The sequence below is a fragment of the Mercenaria mercenaria genome, chromosome 19 (assembly GCF_021730395.1).
Source record: "Mercenaria mercenaria strain notata chromosome 19, MADL_Memer_1, whole genome shotgun sequence".
Lineage (NCBI taxonomy): Eukaryota > Metazoa > Mollusca > Bivalvia > Venerida > Veneridae > Mercenaria > Mercenaria mercenaria.
Window position 1 is genome coordinate 22,455,239 of NC_069379.1, and position 20,695 is coordinate 22,475,933.

General features: G+C 34.8%; 1 protein-coding gene across 1 annotated transcript in view; it reads left to right on the plus strand.

Moving 5' to 3' along the window:
- Nucleotides 1-20,695, plus strand: part of LOC123542202 (uncharacterized) — a 77,444-nt gene that overhangs the window by 37,936 nt on the left and 18,813 nt on the right. Inside the window, exon 2 of the mRNA XM_045327909.2 lies at nucleotides 20,371-20,517. Coding sequence (XP_045183844.1) covers nucleotides 20,371-20,517 — 147 coding nt within the window. The remainder of the gene's footprint in view (nucleotides 1-20,370; nucleotides 20,518-20,695) is intronic.

Below are 20,695 nucleotides of genomic sequence, written 5' to 3' on the forward strand. Positions count from 1 at the left end.
ATTATTAATATTATCATTTTTAGCTCGACTATACGAAGTATAAGGAGAGCTATCCTACTCGACCCGGCGTCGGCGTCTTTCCGCGTCCCTACCTTGCTTAAAGTTTTTTTACACTTTCTCTTTTTTCATCATATCTCTGTAATAACTTGATGGATTTCATTCAAACTTTAAATAGTTATTCCTCATCATCACCCACATAATTTGACATAAGGGTCATAACTCTTGCACCAATATTTCATGATTTATCCCTCTTTTAACTTACATTTTCAGGTTAAAGTTTTGATGCACTTTCACTCTAGATCTATCTCTGTTATTACAGAATGGATTTGATTCAAACTTAAAATAATTGTTCAGCATCATCACCCACATCATATGACACAAGGTGCATAACTCTGGCACAATTTTTTCATGAATTATTCCCCCTTTTTACTTAGAATTTCAGGTTAAAGTTTTGATGCACTTTCACTCTATCTCTGTTATTACTGAATGGATTTGATTCATACTTAAAGTAGTTGTTCAACATCATCACCCACATCATATGACACAAGGTGCATAACTCTGGCACAAATTTTCCATAAATTATTCCCCCTTTTTATTTAGAATTTCAGGTTAAAGTTTTGATGCACTTTTACTCTATCTCTGTTATTACTGAATGGATTTGATTCATACTTAAAGTAGTTGTTCAACATCATCACCCACATCATATGACACAAGATGCATAACTCTGGCACCAATGTTTCATGAATTATGCCCCTTTTACTTAGAATTTAAGGTTACTTTCGATACATTTTCACTATATCTCAGTTATTACAAAATGCATTTGATTCAAACTTGAAGTAGTTGTTCCACATCATCACTCTCATCATATGACACAAGGTGCATAACTCCTGCACCAATGTTTCATAAACTCTGCCCCTTTTTTGCTTAGAATTATAGTTATGTAGTGTTTTGATACACTTTATATTTCTGACACAGACTCGAGCTGTTGTGCAATATCTTCATCTGCCATTGGATTCATTAAACTTTCCAGTGATAACTCCAGTTTCCTCAGATGTGCCCAGTTTCTCTATCCAGCATCGAAATAGTCGAGCGCGCTGTCTCCTGTGACAGCTCTTGTTATTATTATTATTATCATTATCATCATTATAATCATTATTATTATTATTGTTATTATAACTTTCATTATTATGTTGTAAAGGTATAATCTTGCATTGGTTGTTAGACCGGACTGGCCATCTACTTTTGTGTGAGAACTTCGAATTAATTGTCTGGCGTCAGTTGACGCCGGTTTCAGTGTAAATATGTGAACCGAAAATTAATCAATTAATCATTTTGGCCGGAGTGAACATCTACCTTGCTGTAAAGGTATGGATTTTTCATGAGTTCATAAGCTTGAGTGAACATTAACCTTGTCGTAAGGTGTGTACTTTTCATCAGTTGTTTGGCTTGAGTGAACATCTACCATGCTGTAAAGGTGTGCCCTTTCCATGAGTTGTTAAGCTTGAGTGAACATAGTGTGCACTTATCATCACATGTTTAACTGGCGTGAAAGTTATCGTGCTGTAAAGGGAATATCAGTTGTATGAACAGTAAGAGGAATATGGGTATTTATTTTGGTTAACGTTGGCAATCTTGAGTTGTATGAACAGCAAGAGGAATATGGGTATTTACTTTGGTTAACGTTGGCAATCTTGAGTTGTACGAACAGTAACGTTCGCAATCTTGAGTTGTATGAACAGTAACGTTGGCAATCTTGAGTTGTATGAACAGTAAGAGGAATATGGGTATTTACTTTGGTTAACGTTGGCAATCTTGAGTTGTATGAACAGTAAAAGGAATATGGGTAATTACTTTTGTTAACGTTGGCAATCTTGAATTGTATGAACAGTAACGTTAGCAATTTTGAGTTGTATGAACAGTGACGTTGGCAATCTTGAGTTGTATGAACAGTAAGAGGAATATGGGTATTTACTTTGGTTAACGTTGGCAATCTTGAGTTGTATGAACAGTAAGATGAATATGGGTATTTACTTTGGTTAACGTTCGCAATCTTGAGTTGTATGAACAGTAAAAGGAATATGGGTATTTATTTTGGTTAACGTTGGCAATCTTGAATTGTATGAACAGTAACGTTGGCAATCTTGAGTTGTATGGACAGTAAGAGGAATATGGGTATTTACTTTGGTTAACGTTGGCAATCTTGAGTTGTATGAACAGTAAAAGGAATATGGATAGTTACTTTGGTTAACGTTGGCAATCTTGAATTGCATGAACAGTAACGTTGGCACTCTTGAGTTGTATGAACAGTAAGAGGAATATGGGTATTTATTTTGGTTAAAGTTGGCAATCTTGAATTGTATGAACAGTAACGTTGGCAATCTTGAGTTGTATGAACAGTAAGAGGAATATGGGTATTTACTTTGGTTTACGTTGGCAATCTTGAGTTGTATGAACAGTAAAAGGAATATGGGTAATTACTTTTGTTAACGTTGGCAATCTTGAATTGCATGAACAGTAACGTTGGCACTCTTGAGTTGTATGAACAGTAAGAGGAATATGGGTATTTATTTTGGTTAACGTTGGCAATCTTGAGTTGTATGAACAGTAACGTTGGCAATCCTGAGTTGTATGAACAGTAAGAGGAATATGGGTATTTATTTTGGTTAACGTTGGCAATCTTGAGTTGTATGAACAGTAAGAGGAATATGGGTATTAATTTTGGTTAACGTTGGCAATCTTGAGTTCCTGACTTTGATATTTACTACCTTTAAAGTAAAGTTTGGTTTTAGCAGCAAAAGTTTCTATAACATAGACTTACTGAATGGCCTATGGGTCAATAGTAGGTCCGAAGGGTTCATGCTGGGAAAGGGAGCCCGTCCGACCTAGATCATTTAATATATTCTAATGACAACAGGTCTATATGCTGTATATCATTATAACGAGACAAGATAATAAGGTACGTTTTGGGAGGCAATTTTACTTCAGTTGATTGAAGACCTGGCTAAACATATTATTTATTACAGTCTTACTGTGACACACTAACGTGCATACCTCTTTAATACTAAATGACAACCATAATTAATGTTGTATTCACTTTGCTGAAAAAAAACCCTCAAAATTTACCACCATACTAGTACTGTTTACAAAACATCATTTGATGTAAGCTACACGCCCGACACACTGTGTGTACGTTATCAGAAAATATCTTTTAAGATTTTCAAAAGTGAACTTCTTGGCCAAACTGTCATTTAAGTTTAGGTTTTACTTAATATATCAAAAGTACTTAGAAGAATAGCTGGTTACAGAACTTAATTCTTACTATAGTCAATATTTATCACTCAATGATCTGTTTCTGTAATGAGGTCATTAGGTTTATTCTTCGATAAACAAGTATAGTACTGTTATGGTCATTATATTTGATGGATATAATACATTTAACTGCGCAACAATAGAATAAAGTTCTATGTCACATTAAATGTTTGCTTTTAGTGAGAGAAGTATGTGTTATAGAAACAGCTGTTGTCGCGTTACTAGTCCTGTCACAAGCTGTCACAAGTACTCAAGTTTTTTTGTCAGCTTTTTTATATCATGAATAAAACTCGAGAATTCGTATCCACAAAATTTCTACTATAATCATCAACATGATTTTATTGCAGTAATTGCCAGCATATTCGTTATTGATACATTGATCAGCATAGCCTACGCATAATTTACAAGTAGATTTATTAGTACTACTATAAAAATAACATCCACAAAATGGCGGAGTAAAATTTATTTTATGCTAACTGGTGAAATACTGAAAAATATCAGTGAGATATTTCTCTATAAATTATAGATATCACTCACAGTGCCGAACTTCTTTTTTATGCTCCCGGCCTCTACTGATGCGGGAGGCATATAGTGATTGACCTGTCCGTTCGTCCGTACGAGGTTAACCAAATGGGACCGTTTCGTCTAGCATCAATACCCTTACTAGAATGACTTGATACTAATGCAGATGTAATCTGTGACCATTCCTCATCTGCAGACATCACCTGACCTCAGTTTAACCTTGACATTGACCTCATTTTGGACTTAGGTTGTTTTGTATGGGCCACCTCTTGGTTAACCAAATGGGACCGTTTCGTCTAGCATCAATACCCCTTACTAGAATGACTTGATACTAAGGCAGATGTAACCTGTGACCATTCCTCATCTTCAGACATCATCTGACCTCAGTTTGACCTTGATCTTGACCTCATTTTGGACTTAGGTTGCTTTATATGGGCCATCTCTTGGTTAACCAAATTGGACCGTTTCGTCTAGCATCAATACCCCTTACTAGAATGACTTGATACTAATGCAGATGTAACCTGTGACCATTCCTCATCTTTAAACATCACCTGACCTCAGTTTGACCTTGGCCTCGTTTTGGACTTAGGTGCAAAATCTATCAACAAGGATGCCACTGGGGGCATCAAGCGTTTATTGAACGCAGCTCCTTCTTTTCAGATAAAATTATCTCCCTTGAAATATATTCTATAATTAACTCCCTTTGTTGCCTTTATAATTGCTGGTATCCTATTATTATCATAACTTCAAGCCATACGGGAGACATATACAGCTAGATAATCCTATATAGGACAAGTTAGCTATAATAAACTTTGCAAAAGAAATAACAGTAGATCTAATGCTCTTGAAATGTTACCTTGGTTGCTTGGCCTTGCCGTTAATGTAGATACGTCTTTCCTCCACTTTTCATCGGTTTCTCACTATTGTATGGTAGATTTTACTGGCGACAGCACAATTAGTTGGTTGTTGTCTTAGTTTATTATCACAAGACATCAACTCAACCTTACGTAATATGCCAGCATTTTCGCCGAAATTCTTCCCCACCCAGCCAGTTGTGTTCCAAATTCCATCCCTATTCGTTATGCTGTACAGCTCCTAGACCAATATTTCCCTTAAATCCATGATGATATTTAATTCTGCAGCTTGATTTTCAAAGGACTTTCGGATATTCCCCAGTTGTTTATGTCTTTCTGGTTGTTGTTATCTGACCTTCAGCGTTTGTAAACAAAGCAAACTTCCGGTTATTCAACGAACTGACGGCATTGACCGAAAAGTTTTAATTATGCTTATTTAACTTCTGTCTGTTGGCCGCGGAGTGTGCATTTTTTTAACAAAATATTTTAAATGGAGTTTTTGTTTTTAAAAACAAAATGGCGTCGTGTTGATATTCTAACGGACCTAATCACCGCCTTCGTGAAAATATTCAGTTGTCTCCCTTATCGGTGAAGATATATTTCGATATCACACTGCAAACAAACAAATATCGTCTGTGTTCCTAACCTGTTTCACTGTGAGACTCTGTGAAATGGTTTACGTTTTACAGATCATGCATGACATTTTGTTTCTTTTTGTGCCCCTGAAATAGTCAAAAATGCACATTTTCACCTTGTGACACGCCTAGCTCAAAACGTATTTGATATAGATTCATGGAATTTTGCATGAGTCTTAATCATGATATGAACTTGCGCACCTTTTATTTTTCATTTTGGTTTGCCCCCTATTTTTAGAGATAAGATCCCTGAAATAGGCAAAAATGCCCATTTTCACCTTGTGAAGTGCCTAGCTTAAAAAGTATTTCATATAAATTGATTAAACCTTATATGAGTCTTTGTCATGATATGAACCTGCGCACCTTTTATTTTTTTTGTCTGGCTCCGCCCCCTGTTTTCAGAGTTATGGCCCCTAAAATAGTCAAAAATGCACATTTTCACCTTTTGACGCACCTAGCTCAAAAAGTATTTAATATAAATGGTTGAAAACTTGCATAAGTCTTTATCATGATATCAACTTGCACACCTTTTATTTTTTGGCCGGCTCCATCCCTGTTTTTAAAGTTATGGCCCCTGAAATAGTAATAACATGCACATTTTCACCTAATTATGTGCCTAGCTCAAAAAGTATTTAATGTAAATTCATGAAACCTTGCTTGAGTCTTTATAATGATGTGACCTTTCACACTTGGCATTCTTCTTGAGAATCTTTGCGCTTATTACAGAGTTATGGCCCTTGTAATAGCCAAAATAGTGGCTTGTTTGTTTCAGATGCTCATAGCTCAAAAATATATGGCCTAGAATAATGAATCCTTTTCATAAAATGTTTGTTTAGGCTAAACCCAATTAACACGGCAAACATTTGAATTACTGCCCCTAAATGAACCAATGGGGAGCACACCCTGTGTCCTACAGACACATTCTAGTTCATAATTGAGATTACTTTTAAAGGGCAATGGTTGGACTGAAAATGTAGGCTGAAATTTTATAGCTGGTATAGATTATAGCCATCTTTGATTTTTTATCCAGAAAAAAACACCACCAGATATTTGGTCTGCTAAGCCTTTAAAGGAATGTATTATAAGATGTACAATTCATCCTAGTGTGTTGTGTATTGGTGTCTTACTTCTCATAAAGAGTAAAGTATGACAAAAGTACTGACTGTACATGTTATGAACACCCAGGGCACAGAGAATATACATTAACAATATTAGATAAGCAAGAAAAGTTCGTGCACTCAGTTTTATTAAAACACAATAGTGCAAAAACATTTTATAGTAGAATTATTTAAATGAAAGTAGAAGTTTTGACAGATGTGTGTAAAAGTTTAGTGTAAAATATGCTCCCTCACATGAAATGCCTGGCACGCATCATAAAATAAGTGCTTATTAGTATGTCATAAATGTGTCCTGCAGACAGATCTCAACAAAAAAATAGTATAAAACCAACACTTTTGAGAAATCTTAAAATGCAAAAAAGACACGTAACAAATTATCGCACTAGTTATGGTTGTCTGCGCACGTGAAATTACTAGGACAGTTTGCCGCACTCGGAGATCACTATTTACTTTGCCCGTTTATTTTAGAGCCTTTTGGGGACTGGTTGGGCGCTTTTTTTAGTTTTATGTTTTATTAGTCACCTGTTGGTTGAAAACCAGTTTTCGGGGACTATAGGAATGCGCTTTTCCGTCCGTCCATTATTCTGTCCTTCCGTCCGTCCGCAATTTCGTGACCGATCCATAAATCTGTCATCCATGAAGGGATTTTAATATTTCTTGGCTCAAATGTTCTCCATGATGAGACGACGTGTTTTGCGCAAAACTCGGACCCCTAGCTCAAGGGTCAATGTCACAATTGGAGGTCAAATGTCAAACAGGGCTTTTGTCCTGTCCGGTCCATAACTCTGTCATTCATGAAGAGATTTTAATATCACTTGGCACAAATGTACCTCATAATAAGACGATGTGTCTTGCACAACGTTTAGTCCCCTAGCTTAAAATTCAAGGTCACACTTGGCAGTCAAATGTTTACATGGCATGAACAGGATCTGTTTCGTGTCCGATCCATAACTTTTCATTCATTAAGGGATTTAAATATCAGTTGGCACAAATGTTCCCCTTGATGAGACGACGTGTCATGCTCAAATCCCGGACCCCTTGTTCAAAGGTCAATGTCACTATGGGGGGGGGGTGTGAAGGTCAGCATGGCTTTTTTTCTGTCCGGTCCATAACTCTGCCATCCATGAAGACTTCTTAATATCACTTCCATTTGATCCCTAGCTCAAAGGTCAAGGTCACAATTGGAGGTCAAAAGTCAATAGTTTCTTTCCTGTCTGGTCCAGAACTTTGTCATCCACCCTAGCTTAAAGGTCAAGGTCACACTTGGAGATCAAAGGCTATAGGATTTTATTCCGGTCTATAACTTTGTTATGCAAAACAGGATTTAACTATTTGTTTGCACAAATATTCCCCTTGATGAGACAACGTGACGTGCGCAAAACCTGGGCCCTTAGCTGCTAGGTCATGGTCACACTTGGAAGTGTAAGACCAAAAGGGCCTTTTTTTTCCTTTCCAGTATGTAACTTAACAATCCTGACAGGGATTTTAGTATTACTTGGCACAAATGTTCACCACCATAAGATGGAGTGTCTTGCACAAGAACCAGGTCCCTAGGTTTAAGGTCAAGGTCACACTTAGAGGCCAAAGGTCAGATACAATAATAACTTTGTCCGGAGCATTTCTTCTTCATGCATGAAGGGATTTTGAGGTAACTTGGCACAGATGTTCACCACCATGAGACAGAATGTCGTGCGCAAGAACCAGGTCCCTAGGTCTAAGGTCAAGGTCACACTTAGAGGTCAAAAATCAAATTCAGGAATGACTTTGTCCAGAGCATTTCTCCTTCATGCATGGAGGGATTTCGATGTAACTTGGCACAAATGCTCACCACGAGTCACTCTTGCTTTTAGAATCACACTATAAATAGATTATATTGTAACTTTTTATTACTGGCCCTAGGGAAAAAGTCGAGACCACTTTTCTGTGGTACAACATGCATGTTTTTTCCAATTTTTAGGTGTTTTTAGAACTATCTCTACCTAGTAAAGAGTTTCTTGTGGACTTATATTATGTGGTACTTTTATGCCCCCGCCATAAAATTTTTGTTGGGTGTGGGGGTGGGGGGCGGCTCGCATATCGTGTCCGGGCCATAACATTGACATGCGTGGTCCGATTTCAAAATAATTTGGCACAAGTAATAAGCATGGATAGACAATGTGGCGTTTGCAAGACCATTTTACTAGCTCAAAGTTCAAGGTCACTGTCCTTGGTTGAACTTAGCCAATTCTCACTACATAAGTGGTCTTCTTGTTCGGGCCATAACTTTGACATGCGTGGTCCGATTTCAAAATAATTTGACACAAATGATAAGCATGGATAGTCAATGTGTCATGCGTAAAAAATATTTCACTATCTCAAAGGTCAAGGTCACAGTCTTTGGTTGAACTTAGCCAATTTTCACTACATATATACTGATAATGTGGTCTTCGTGTCCGGTCCATAATTTTGACATGCATGGTCTGATTTCAAAATGATTTGACACGAATGATAAGCATAGATAGACGGTGTGTCATGCGCAAACAACATTTCATTAACTCAAAGATCAAGGTCACGGTCCTTGGTTGAACTTAGCCAATTTTCACTACATATACAGATTACTAAATTTTCTGGTTTTCCTATAATATTTTTTTGTAAATAAATAGGGCCAAGGGTCCTTCTTTTAGTTTTGTGAGCAGTACCATGCCCGTGACCTTTCTCACGTTGCGAGGGCATCCATGTCTGTGACATATTTCTAGTTTTAGGATTCATTTTCCTTTGTTGTTATTATAAATAACTTATATGATAACTATTTTTATAATCGCATATGAAAACAACTGTAGGCTTTTATTGTAACATATTGTATAGTGGACGCAACTTGACCCCGATGGTTGACCTTTGTATTATAATACATAATGAGGCACAACCTATTATTGAAAAGGAGTGTACGTAAAACACAGCTGCATGAGAAAGTGGAAATATAAATGTGTGCAATTATAAATTAGTGTATTGGAATGTTTTAACTGATCAAATGCAAGTATACATACTTTGATACTGCACTGGATACAAATATATTCCATATAAATATACATGGCTACCCTCATCACCCTTTATTTCTACAATGAAATATTCGATATGAATAATCAGCCAAAGTTCAACCATCGCGGTCAAGTTGCGACTACTATATATATATAGTACAATATTGTTTATATATCATTGACAGATATCAATTCAGTATATACTGCAATTGTTTTCTATGACAATGACTGCGTGCTTAATGTTATTCGTTGACAATAAATTGAGAGGAAGAAGAGATTGACTAAACTTGCAGTTCATTTGTTAACAAATACCATCTGACGTAGAGAAGTATATTTTATTTGTTAACAAGGACCATGTTGTGTGGAGAAGTACAGTTTATTTGTTAACAAGTACCATGTAATGTGGAGAAGTACAGTTTATTTGTTAACAAGTACCATGTAATGTGGAGAAGTATAGTTTATTTGTCAACAAATACCATGTAATGTGGAGAAGTACAGTTTATTTGTTAATAAGTACCATGTTATGTGAAGAAGTACAGATTATTTGTTGACAAGTACCATGTAATGTAGAGAAGTACAGTTTATTTGTTAACAAATACCATGTAATGTGGAGAAGTACAGTTTATTTGTTCACAAGTACCATGTAATGTAGAGACATACAGTTCATTTGTTGACAAATACCATGTAATGTGGAGAGGTACAGTTTATTTGTTAACAAGTACCATGTAATGTGGAGAAGTACAGTTTATTTGTTAACAAATACCATGTAATGTGGAGAAGTACAGTTTATTTGTTAACAAGTACCATGTAATGTGAAGAAGTACAGATTATTTGTTGACAAGTACCATGTAATGTAGAGAAGTACAGTTTATTTGTTAACAAGTACCATGTAATGTGAAGAAGTACAGTTTATTTGTTCACAAATACCATGTAATGCGGAGAAGTACAGTTTATTTGTTCACAAGTACCATGTAATGTAGGGACATACAGTTCATTTGTTGACAAATACCATGTAATGTGGAGAAGTACTGTTTATTTGTTAACAAGTACCATGTAATGTGGAGAAGTACAGTTTATTTGTTGACAAATACCATGTAATGTAGAGACGTACAGTTCATTTGGTATCAAATACCATGTAATGTGAACAAGTGCAGTTTTTGGATGACACAGTTCGTGAATTTCATCTACAGATAAAACGTTTAAGAAAAAAAGACAGCCTAACTAGTATAACCGCTTTATAAGATTGGCTGTTATAAATAAACTGAAGTTCATTCATAAGTAACTATTGTGCAACTATAACAGAAAATATAACAAGAAAGCATGGTTTACACACAAAACTTCGGCAAATCATAATAAAAAGTCATTAAAATAACATACGATCAACCTGTATTGCTTACTACAAGTAACGTTTTCATCATGCTAAAAATGTACCTGGCATTACATCGCAAATGACAAATATACCAAGATATAACACAAGACCAGCATACCACAACATACGACAAACTATTACAGAAACTGGCACTACAAATTCAAATCAAAATAAAGAACATATTACATTGAAACAACATGATATTTATTCAACCTGATAATATTACACGCTATATAAGATCAATTGCACACGTCATATGATATACAAAGCATAACTGAGTAAATATTAGAAAAACAGGGTCAATGCGAGAAACTGGGCCAATACGGAATTCAAACATTTTGATAGGTTTTAAAAAAATAGGGAGAAGTCACTTCCGTTAGACTTTTAAATGAAGCCTTTTTGTTTTGTCAAAATTATACATTGCAATAGCTTTCACATTTTGAGAAATATATCATCTAACATGTTTATGTAATAGCCAAGTATGACAGAGTGGACGTACGATGTCGATGTACATCTTTGTAGATTATAACGAAACTTTTGGCTTATTCAATATTGTGTACAAACAAGTGTTCCTGTCAGAAAGTTTGACAATTTTCAAGGAAAATATTGAGAAAATATGCGAACTTCAAATTAATTAAAAGGATGAGACTTATCTTAAACAGACATCTAGATAGGACGGAAAATAGCTATTCACATGCAGGGAGGGGGATAAATAATTGGTTGCGAACATGAATGTCAGTTGTAAATTGCAAACATTCTCGGATAAGAATAAAACGAGACACGGGGTGTATAATAGTGCTCGGTCGGTTTGTTTTATCTTGATCAACACATATGTGTACAATTTTGTGTCTCGTTGCCTGCAGCCTACAAAGAACTGACATTTAAAGCTTAGTTCAAATGATAAGATGCTCACCAGAGAAAATCAATACGGTAAGTTCCAGTGTAGGGATAACTCACGTTTTTTTTAATACTCAAAACAAACGTGTATTGTCGCTATTCTTGCATAAAAAACATTACACGAAGACTAAATGCATTATTTTCGTATGTGATGACTTTACGATTCCGGTACATTTTAGTTACCATTCGGTTGTTCTTGGAAACGGTAAACATGTTTTAAATATCCATAACCAGGGCACACATATCAACAACACTACCGAAAGCGTGATTTGAAGTTTTTTGGCATCTTTTTTTATTTCTAATTATTACAAACGTTACATTACCCATAATTTTGCATATTATTTAAAGATTTGATTAACAGAAACACAGTTTTAAGAATAATAACTTTACATTCGAATTATTTTGAGTACGAACACTTTTAGAGTACGGATGAGTGCGAAGGTAGTGACTATCTTTCGAGGTTAATTATATCAATTCTGTGAAAAATCAGGTAAAATCATACCGACTGATACAAACAAAAATTATCAATATAATTCCTAAAAACGAGCAATAGCACAAGTTACACGCGAAACTGTGCAGACGTTTTGTAAAGAGAGTAAACTCTAAGAGAAAATAGTGCTACACTGATGGGGGGCAGTTATGTTTGGGGTTGGAAACTGATACAGCTAAACATACTATTGATTACACTGTATCTATAATGCTACAAGAAGAGGTTATTATGGAAGAAATAAGACGCAGATGTCAAATATCAGTCTGCGCAGAAATACATACATACGTCCCTGGCAAAGCATTTCAAAAATAAAAATCGTGTATTAACAGCACGTGAATTGCCTTGTTTGCACACAAGTTTTCTCCCGTTTATACATGGGCGGATCCAGTGAAAAAAAGTAGTTTTTATGCAAGAATATAGGACAGTTCCAGTTTTGTCGATAAATTTCATCTAACTCCTCCCTCTATTGTTATTATATTCATACCAAGGTCAAGTGTCACAAACAAAACACACGTGGTCTATTGTACAAACTAGGTCAATCGTATTTGACAGTCCAAATTTGACAGTCTGTTTTTTGTAAACATTAATGTTGAGGCAGCACAATATCTCTCAAAATTATTCACACGTACCTACAAACAACCTATTCTTTTTTACTGGCTAAAATTATTATGCTTTCGAAAATAAGTCTAAACCGTAAGGTAACTGAAGCCATCTTATGGTATTACCGCCAATATTCGAGAGTTGAATAGTAATATTGTTATTAATTAAGTGATTTTATATTGGCCTAGTTATTTGTCCTCTGCAGTCGTAATGGGCCAGTACGACAACCCTTGAAAAAAAATAACAAGGCCAATATGAAATCTCTTGATTAATAACAATATTAGACAAGCCGTATGAGAATATTAATATATTACACACCACATTAGAAATGTGATTGGCGTAACAATAACATTTAACAAACTATAATAGAAATGCAGTTGTTGTGACAATAATATTTGACACACCATGACAGAAATGTGATTGGTGTAGCAATCTGTTATAGAAATATTTTTGGCGTAACAATAACATTTGACAAATCATAATAGAAATGTGATTGGCGTAAGAAGAAGGTGTGTCAAATCAAAATAAAACATCACAATAAAATTACATTCGATTTCGCCTCCTGAAAAAAAGATGAATTTGTAATAATGTATGTTTCACAACGTCTTCCAAAGATGCAACGTGATGAACATATTTCTGTCGTTTAATGGCCTGACGTCACTGTCCGTTACTTTACGTATATCACGTTTATGCAACGTTGTTGTTTTCAAAATGTAATTAATGGCAAGAATTATTGCATGTACGTATAAACATTCACAAAAAGCGAGAGTCTTTTGAAGTAAGCAAACGTTTAATATAACCACTTAATGAATAATTCATATGCATTAATTTAATGTTGATTTATGCCAGCTATGAACGATACAGACCTCGTGCAACCTGTTCCAGATGACAACATAACTTGTTCCCTAAAACTAGTAATAATTAGCGTAAGTCAGATTACATTCAAATAATTCTTTTAAGATGTGTGACATTTATATATTTTATCCAACTTGCTCACTATTAATTTGCCATCGGACACCCCCATTGAAGAATAGAACACCCGCATGCAGAATAACAGCATACTCGATTGGACTTTACATGACAGGTAATAAATTACGTGATACCCTTCACGGGCAAAAGCACCCGCTTACGGGAGATGGAATTCAGTTGATATGCACCCTATGATCCCAAAGATCCAGATCATAAAAGCAGCAAAAGTGCTCACTCCGTCGTGTATAAAAAGTCAAAGATCTGTTTGTAATAATTATCTGCTTTTATTGTCCACTGTACACTGCACAGCTAATCCCTATCAAATATGAAGGAAGTAGACATTTCCTAAGGAAAGTATTGTTTTGATGCGACGTTATGAAACTTGAGCTGTTTCAGCAGTTGACGACACACGTGTGCGAAACTGAATTGAAAAAAAGAAATAGACAGAACTAGAAACCAAGTCTCCGGCCTCCATACTTTACTATAGCGGTTAAATCCTGGAGGCAGGGGAGGAGATAAGATTCGGCGATATTCTGTGCATGAATCAATTAGTTAATTGATTTACCATATATCAGCTTCTTTCACTAGGTGCTTGTGTACTTCAAAGATCTTTGGATGTCCGGCGTCCGTCGATCCGTCTGTCGCCAACAATTTTTTATATTTTACTTTCTGTTATACCTTTTTTTCCTAAAGCTGTCTTAGCCAAACGAAAATACACTGTTAATGCTGTTAACGCTTTTACGATTTCAGTTAAATCCATATGTAGCACCTCCTTCTTTACACTCGCAGGTACTTCCAATTAATATGATAAATCATATCATTGCATTTTATTTCTTTTTTCTTATAAATCTTAAAACAAGAGAACCATGATGGCCCTATATCGCTCACAATTGCTTGCTTGAACAAATTTCTTTGCTAAAGCTTCAAAAACAAAACAAAACAAAAAAAACTAGGTGAGAAGGTCATGGTAAAGATTCTTCAAGATAAGTACTGATATCTGTTAAAAACATATACAAATCTCTTTGCTGTAGCTTCAAAAACAAGAAAGTACGCCAGTAGGTAAGGGCTAAGAACATTAAAGATGAGTATTGAAATCTTTATCGAAAGTTACTGACGTGGTCCAAATTTCTATGCTGTTATGATCGGTGATCGGTGTGCAAAACTGTACATTTCATTCAAATTTCAAGGCTGTATCTTAAAAAAGAAGAAAGTAGGTCATTAGGTCAAGGTCACAGTCAAGTGATCCCCAATTACTTGGGGGGGCGGGGTCATCAACCTAGGAAATGTAATCAGATATATTTTGAAGTATTTTTCACATATACCTCAAAAACAAGTGATCCCCGGGGCGGAGCATTTTTTCACCCCAGGAGCATAATTTGAAAAATCTTGTTAGAGAACATCTAGGCAATGCTACATACCAAATATCAAATGCTTAAGCCTTGAATTTTCAGACAAGAAGATTTTTGAGTCGGCTAAAGGCTGAAAGCCTTTTGACGAGTCCTTGCTATCCAACGATTCTCTAAATGGACCAAATAACACAGTGAAGGGATGTAGTTCCATTAGATTTCTCAAACTTCAAACAGTTCACTGCATGAATGAAGTTAAGTTGTGTCAATTCCCTTTGCTATGACCAATATACGATGTAATATGTCATATTTATGACTTGTAATTGTGCAATACTCGAATGTAACTCATTAAGCATAAATGTGCATTTTAAGAATTGCGCAGGCTTACAAAGCTTGGGTAACATCCAGCGAAAGACAAAAAATAGTTCCACAGGGCTCCAGATAAGATGCGTATTAGCGTAAATTACGTATAGAAATAATGCAAATACGCATGTCTAATAATTTCTAAGCGTATAAAAACGTAATATAAAATTACAGAAACGCACACAATGCTTTTTTAAAAACAAAATCTGAATCGTCTGGATGCGTTAGGTAACATAGCCGATCAGCCTTAATTCTCCCACATTGAACGTAAACACGCATCGTATGATTTCTTTGCGTGGTTTTGCAGTCAGTAAACGGATAAATGATCGGAAGAAGAAGCTCTTATTGGTTTGTTTAGTTACTACTGATATTAAAAATGATTTTAATTCTTATTTTTCGAGAAATAAACAAATCGGCGAAACATTAAATTGTATTTTCTTGTAGTTTTTGAAATCGAAAGTAGATCGTCTATGTTTGGCTGCTTTCACGAAACGAAACAACTTTTTTATGAAAAGATTTAAATAAGAGGTAATTTAACCGTAAACTTCAATGTCAGATACTGCCAATTGCTGCTAAATGTCTTCGTATCATCACAATTTATAAAATATATTGTTCAAACTGGAGAAAAGTGTAATCGTATCCGGATATAATATTTTGGGTAAATATCGAGCTGTGTTATGAAATTTTAAGAAAAAAAAACTAAAAACAAACTGAAACTGGTAGACTATACTGTCAGTACATCAATCATTAGCCGACTCAGGCCATTCAGGCCTTTGATTATTTTTTTACAATATAAGTATATGTTAAACTTTGGTCCCCGGTACAGGAGCCTTTTTTTCACCCAGGGGCATAATTTGAACAATTATGGTAGAGACCATTAGGCAATACAACATACCAAATATCAAAAGCCTAGGCCTTGCAGTTTCAGGCAAGAAGTTTTTTCCTATATAAGTCTTTTTAAAACTTGGGACACTTTGGATGGGGCCTATTTTCATCTCAGGGGCATAATTTGAATAATTTTGGTGAAGGACCACTAGGCAATGCAACATACCAAATATCAAAGGCCTAGGTCTTGTGGTTTCAGACAAGAAGATTTTTGAAGTTTTTTCTTATATAAGTCTCTGTTAAATGTGGGACCCCCGGGGTGGGGCCTCTTTTCACCCCAAGGTTTTAATTGAAGACTTTTAGTAGAGGACCATAAGGCAATGCTAAATACCAAATATCAAAAGTCTATGTCTTGTGGTTTCAGGCAAGAAGATTTTTAAAAAAAATTTCTATATAAGTCTATATAAAATTTGGACCCCCGAGGCGGGGCCTCTTTTCACCCCAGGATTATAATTTGGACAATCTTGGTAGAGGACCACCAGGCAATGATACATACCAGGTATCAAAGGCCTATGTTTTGTGATTTAAGACAAGAAGATTATTAAAGTATTTTCCTATGCAAGTCTATGTAAAACTCGAGACCCCCGGGGCGGGGCCTCTTTTCATCCCAGAGGCAAAATTCGAACTGTCTTGGTAGAGGACCACTAGAAGGTGTCACATACCTAATATCAAGCTCTATGCCCTGTGATTTTTAAAGTTTTTTTCTTATATAAGTCGATATAAACCATGTGACCCCTGGGCGGGGCCATATTTGACCATTGGGTGGTAATTTGAAAATTCTTGGTAGAGGACCACTAGATGATGTTACATACTAAATATCAAAGCCCTAGGCCCAGTTGTTTTGGACAAGAAGATTTTCAAAGTTTTTCCCTATATAAATCTATGTAAACCTTATGACCCCTCAGGGTGGGGCCATATTTAACCCTAGGGGGATAATTTGAAAAAACAAAAACTTGGTAAAGGACTATTTGATGATTCCACATACCAAATATCAAAGCCCTAGGTACTGTGGTTTTGGACAAGAAGATTTTTAAAGTTTTTCCTTTCGGTTTTCGTGGCAACCCGAGTTCTGTATGGAATACATTTCTTTGACTAATTTTCAATAAGGATCATGCAAGGAACGTTCCTGTGAAATTTCATCAAAATTGGACTGGTGGTTTAGGCTGGGAGGTGTTGACGGACGATGGACAATCACTGACCACAAAGGTTCATGCTCAGGTGAGCTAATAAAATAAATCGCATTAACTCTTAAAATACAAATATCAACATTCAAGATGCTCACCAACTTCCAGACATTTTGAAAACCATCTTCATGAATTGCACAATACCTGTATTTATAATTGCGACTGATAGACATTTAAGTATGATGTTCTCTTACTTTAAAAGAGGATATAGGTAAGCAAAACGTTTTGTGAAAGTCTCTAAGCCTTTTAAAATTTCTTATTTAATTTTAAAGTGTCTTGCATGGATTATACTTAATTGAAATGTTAGTTTTACCCAATTTTATTATCACATTTACTTGTTAGATATGACTTTTTGTTGTCACTCACCTTCCTTCGCCTGTCAATCCGTCTGTATGTCTGCCCGTCCTTTTTGAACAGCATTCCGTCCGAAACCATAATGTTGAAGTTGATGAAATTTGGCATGCATGTTTATCTGGTGATCCTCTTTTAATTTTGCTGAAAAATAAACTCCATATGGAACATTGACTTTCGTGGCAACGTAAATAAAAAAAACCCCATAAAAATCTTGTCATAAACTATTTCTCAGACTTCAAAAAAAAAGTTTCTTGGGTGACCCTGATCCAGAATTATTCAAATAATTATAATTTGTCTCAAAAAGTTGTAGCAGTCAGATTGGAAGAGTTTGGGGATCACTTTTCCCTTTATGACAATTTATCGATAAATCCCCGTCCCATTTCGACATAAGGTACATGCAAAGATCAGATTTTAGAAACTGTGATATACAAGGCGAGATAAATGAAATATTTGTAGAAAGTAATGCAATAATAAAGTGTTCATCATCGCCTTGTAAAAATTCACAGAAATCAGTTTGGCACAGAAGCCAGTAGATAATACAAAACTGGTAATAGCAGTTCATAATGTAACTTGTGAATGTTAGATGCAGAAAGGAATTTTAACAAAAAGTCATAGGTTGCATCGTCTCATGCATTGTTACAATAAAGTATTTTTGTCAAAATATATTAGAATTTATAACGTCTTAAACAGACGGTACTTTCTTTTCTCACGCATTGACATAACAAGCTTATTGATTCCATTAATAGACGTAGTTTTGAAATTATGTTAAAGATATAGCTGTAATAGGAAAATGTCTTGTTGCACAAACCCTTTAATAATATAAATGAAGTGTATGTAATGCAACAGAAGACGATTTTATGTATATAGAACGAAGAAACATGAAAAAATATATATTAAAAGCTGCTTTTGGAGAAAACTTACACCCTTAAGTTAACGTGACAATGAACATGTATTACGTGTATAGGTAGTGCTTAAATAATTGAGAAAAATACACGATTTGGCAAATTTGTTTGTACCCTTTAATGTTTTTTAAAAATTGCATGTATGTTACTTCATACTTATAGTCATTATCTGCAACCTTTCTCATCAATATTTGTCATGTATTGTATATGAGCTGTGTGTTGTACCTCTTAATTTCATATCAAATACGTCAGACGTGTCATCAGTTTACATACGATATCAGTAAGAAAATGTCAACAGTTGTTAAATCAATTTTGTATGTAAGTAATTAATAGTGTACATGCACTCATACTGTATACAACTGTATGTAAAAAAAAAACAAAGTTTACTTAAAACTATTAAAATGATTGAATTCATAAACTTATAAAAACCATGATGTATACATTGTACAATTGATTAAGACAGTTTACAAACCAATACAGATTGTATAGAGTAAGTTTTGTACAATCATTATAATAGACTATCTGTGTATATCTGTAGATATACGTATGCCGCCTGCAAGAATGTAAGAGTATGTACAAAATGCACTTAGTAAATTCAAAAAATATATATGGATGTTTATCGGAAATTAAGAATAAAATAAAACATTAGTACTGTTTATATGTATACTTGTTCTCTTTAAAAGTTAAGAGCTTATGAAACAAATAAATAATGTATACAAGAAGCTAAGATAATTGTTGGTAAAAATCGATATGCTTAAATATATTTTGATATATTTACATACAGATACTAGTATCACATAATGCTAATATATTTACATACAGATACTAGTATCACATAATGCTAATATATTTGCATAAAGTCTGTGTTTATTTGGTTTTTGTTATGGTCAATGAAGTGTAATAAAATGATGTTTTACATATTTCACACAGATGAAAAACACTTTTTATACTAAAAAACATATCATATATGTCTGATATTAAGTACACGTTCAATGAAAACTGTTTCTTTAACCTTTGTTGACTACGAAATAAAATTCACTGAACAAGCACAAATTGTTACAACTTAAAAAGGAAGGTTATTTTGTAAAAGTTCACCCTGTGAACATAAACATGCCTGTATACTTGTAACAAATAATGAAGACATCACCACCTCATGTAAAGTATTCACCTTATCCTATAATGGCATATGTTATACAATGTTGCTGTGTTTACTTCAAATAAATACACTATTATTTAGACAATCATTCGGATAAAATCGACATAAAGTTGATGGAAAAACAAATAAATAAATCGTAACCAAACGTGCAGAAACGTGACATAATCCTGAAATATTATAATTACCTTTCAATTAATATACCTTAATGTAATGTATATTCTAGTGAAATAGATAAACTGCTACACTTGCCTTTTTTCCTAGTATATACATTGTAAGGATATTTCATAATCAGAAGGTTTTGAACTGCATTTTTTTCTGCGTTTTGGTAGTTTAAAAATATTGCGACCTACTCCAGTGTAATACATTATTATATAATATGATATGTTTACTTTCATATTGACAGTGGCAGTGGCGGGTGCACCAGGGACGTTGTGGTGTATGCGGTGATCTATGGAATGGTACCCAGCATAATGCTGACCGGGGCCAGTACGATACAGGGATCATTGTGAGGAGATACACTGACGGCCATTACATTAACGTCACATTTGAGGTTAGACAATATTCAAGCATACCGCTGTAAAATTTCCAATTGAGAAAATGTCCATATGCGTCACAATAAATTAATACAGCCTTACAATATATCAGCTATTGAACCAATTTCTCCCTAAACATTCACGATTTAATCATATTTCTGACTTATTACCTGAATTATATAAAAGATATATAGT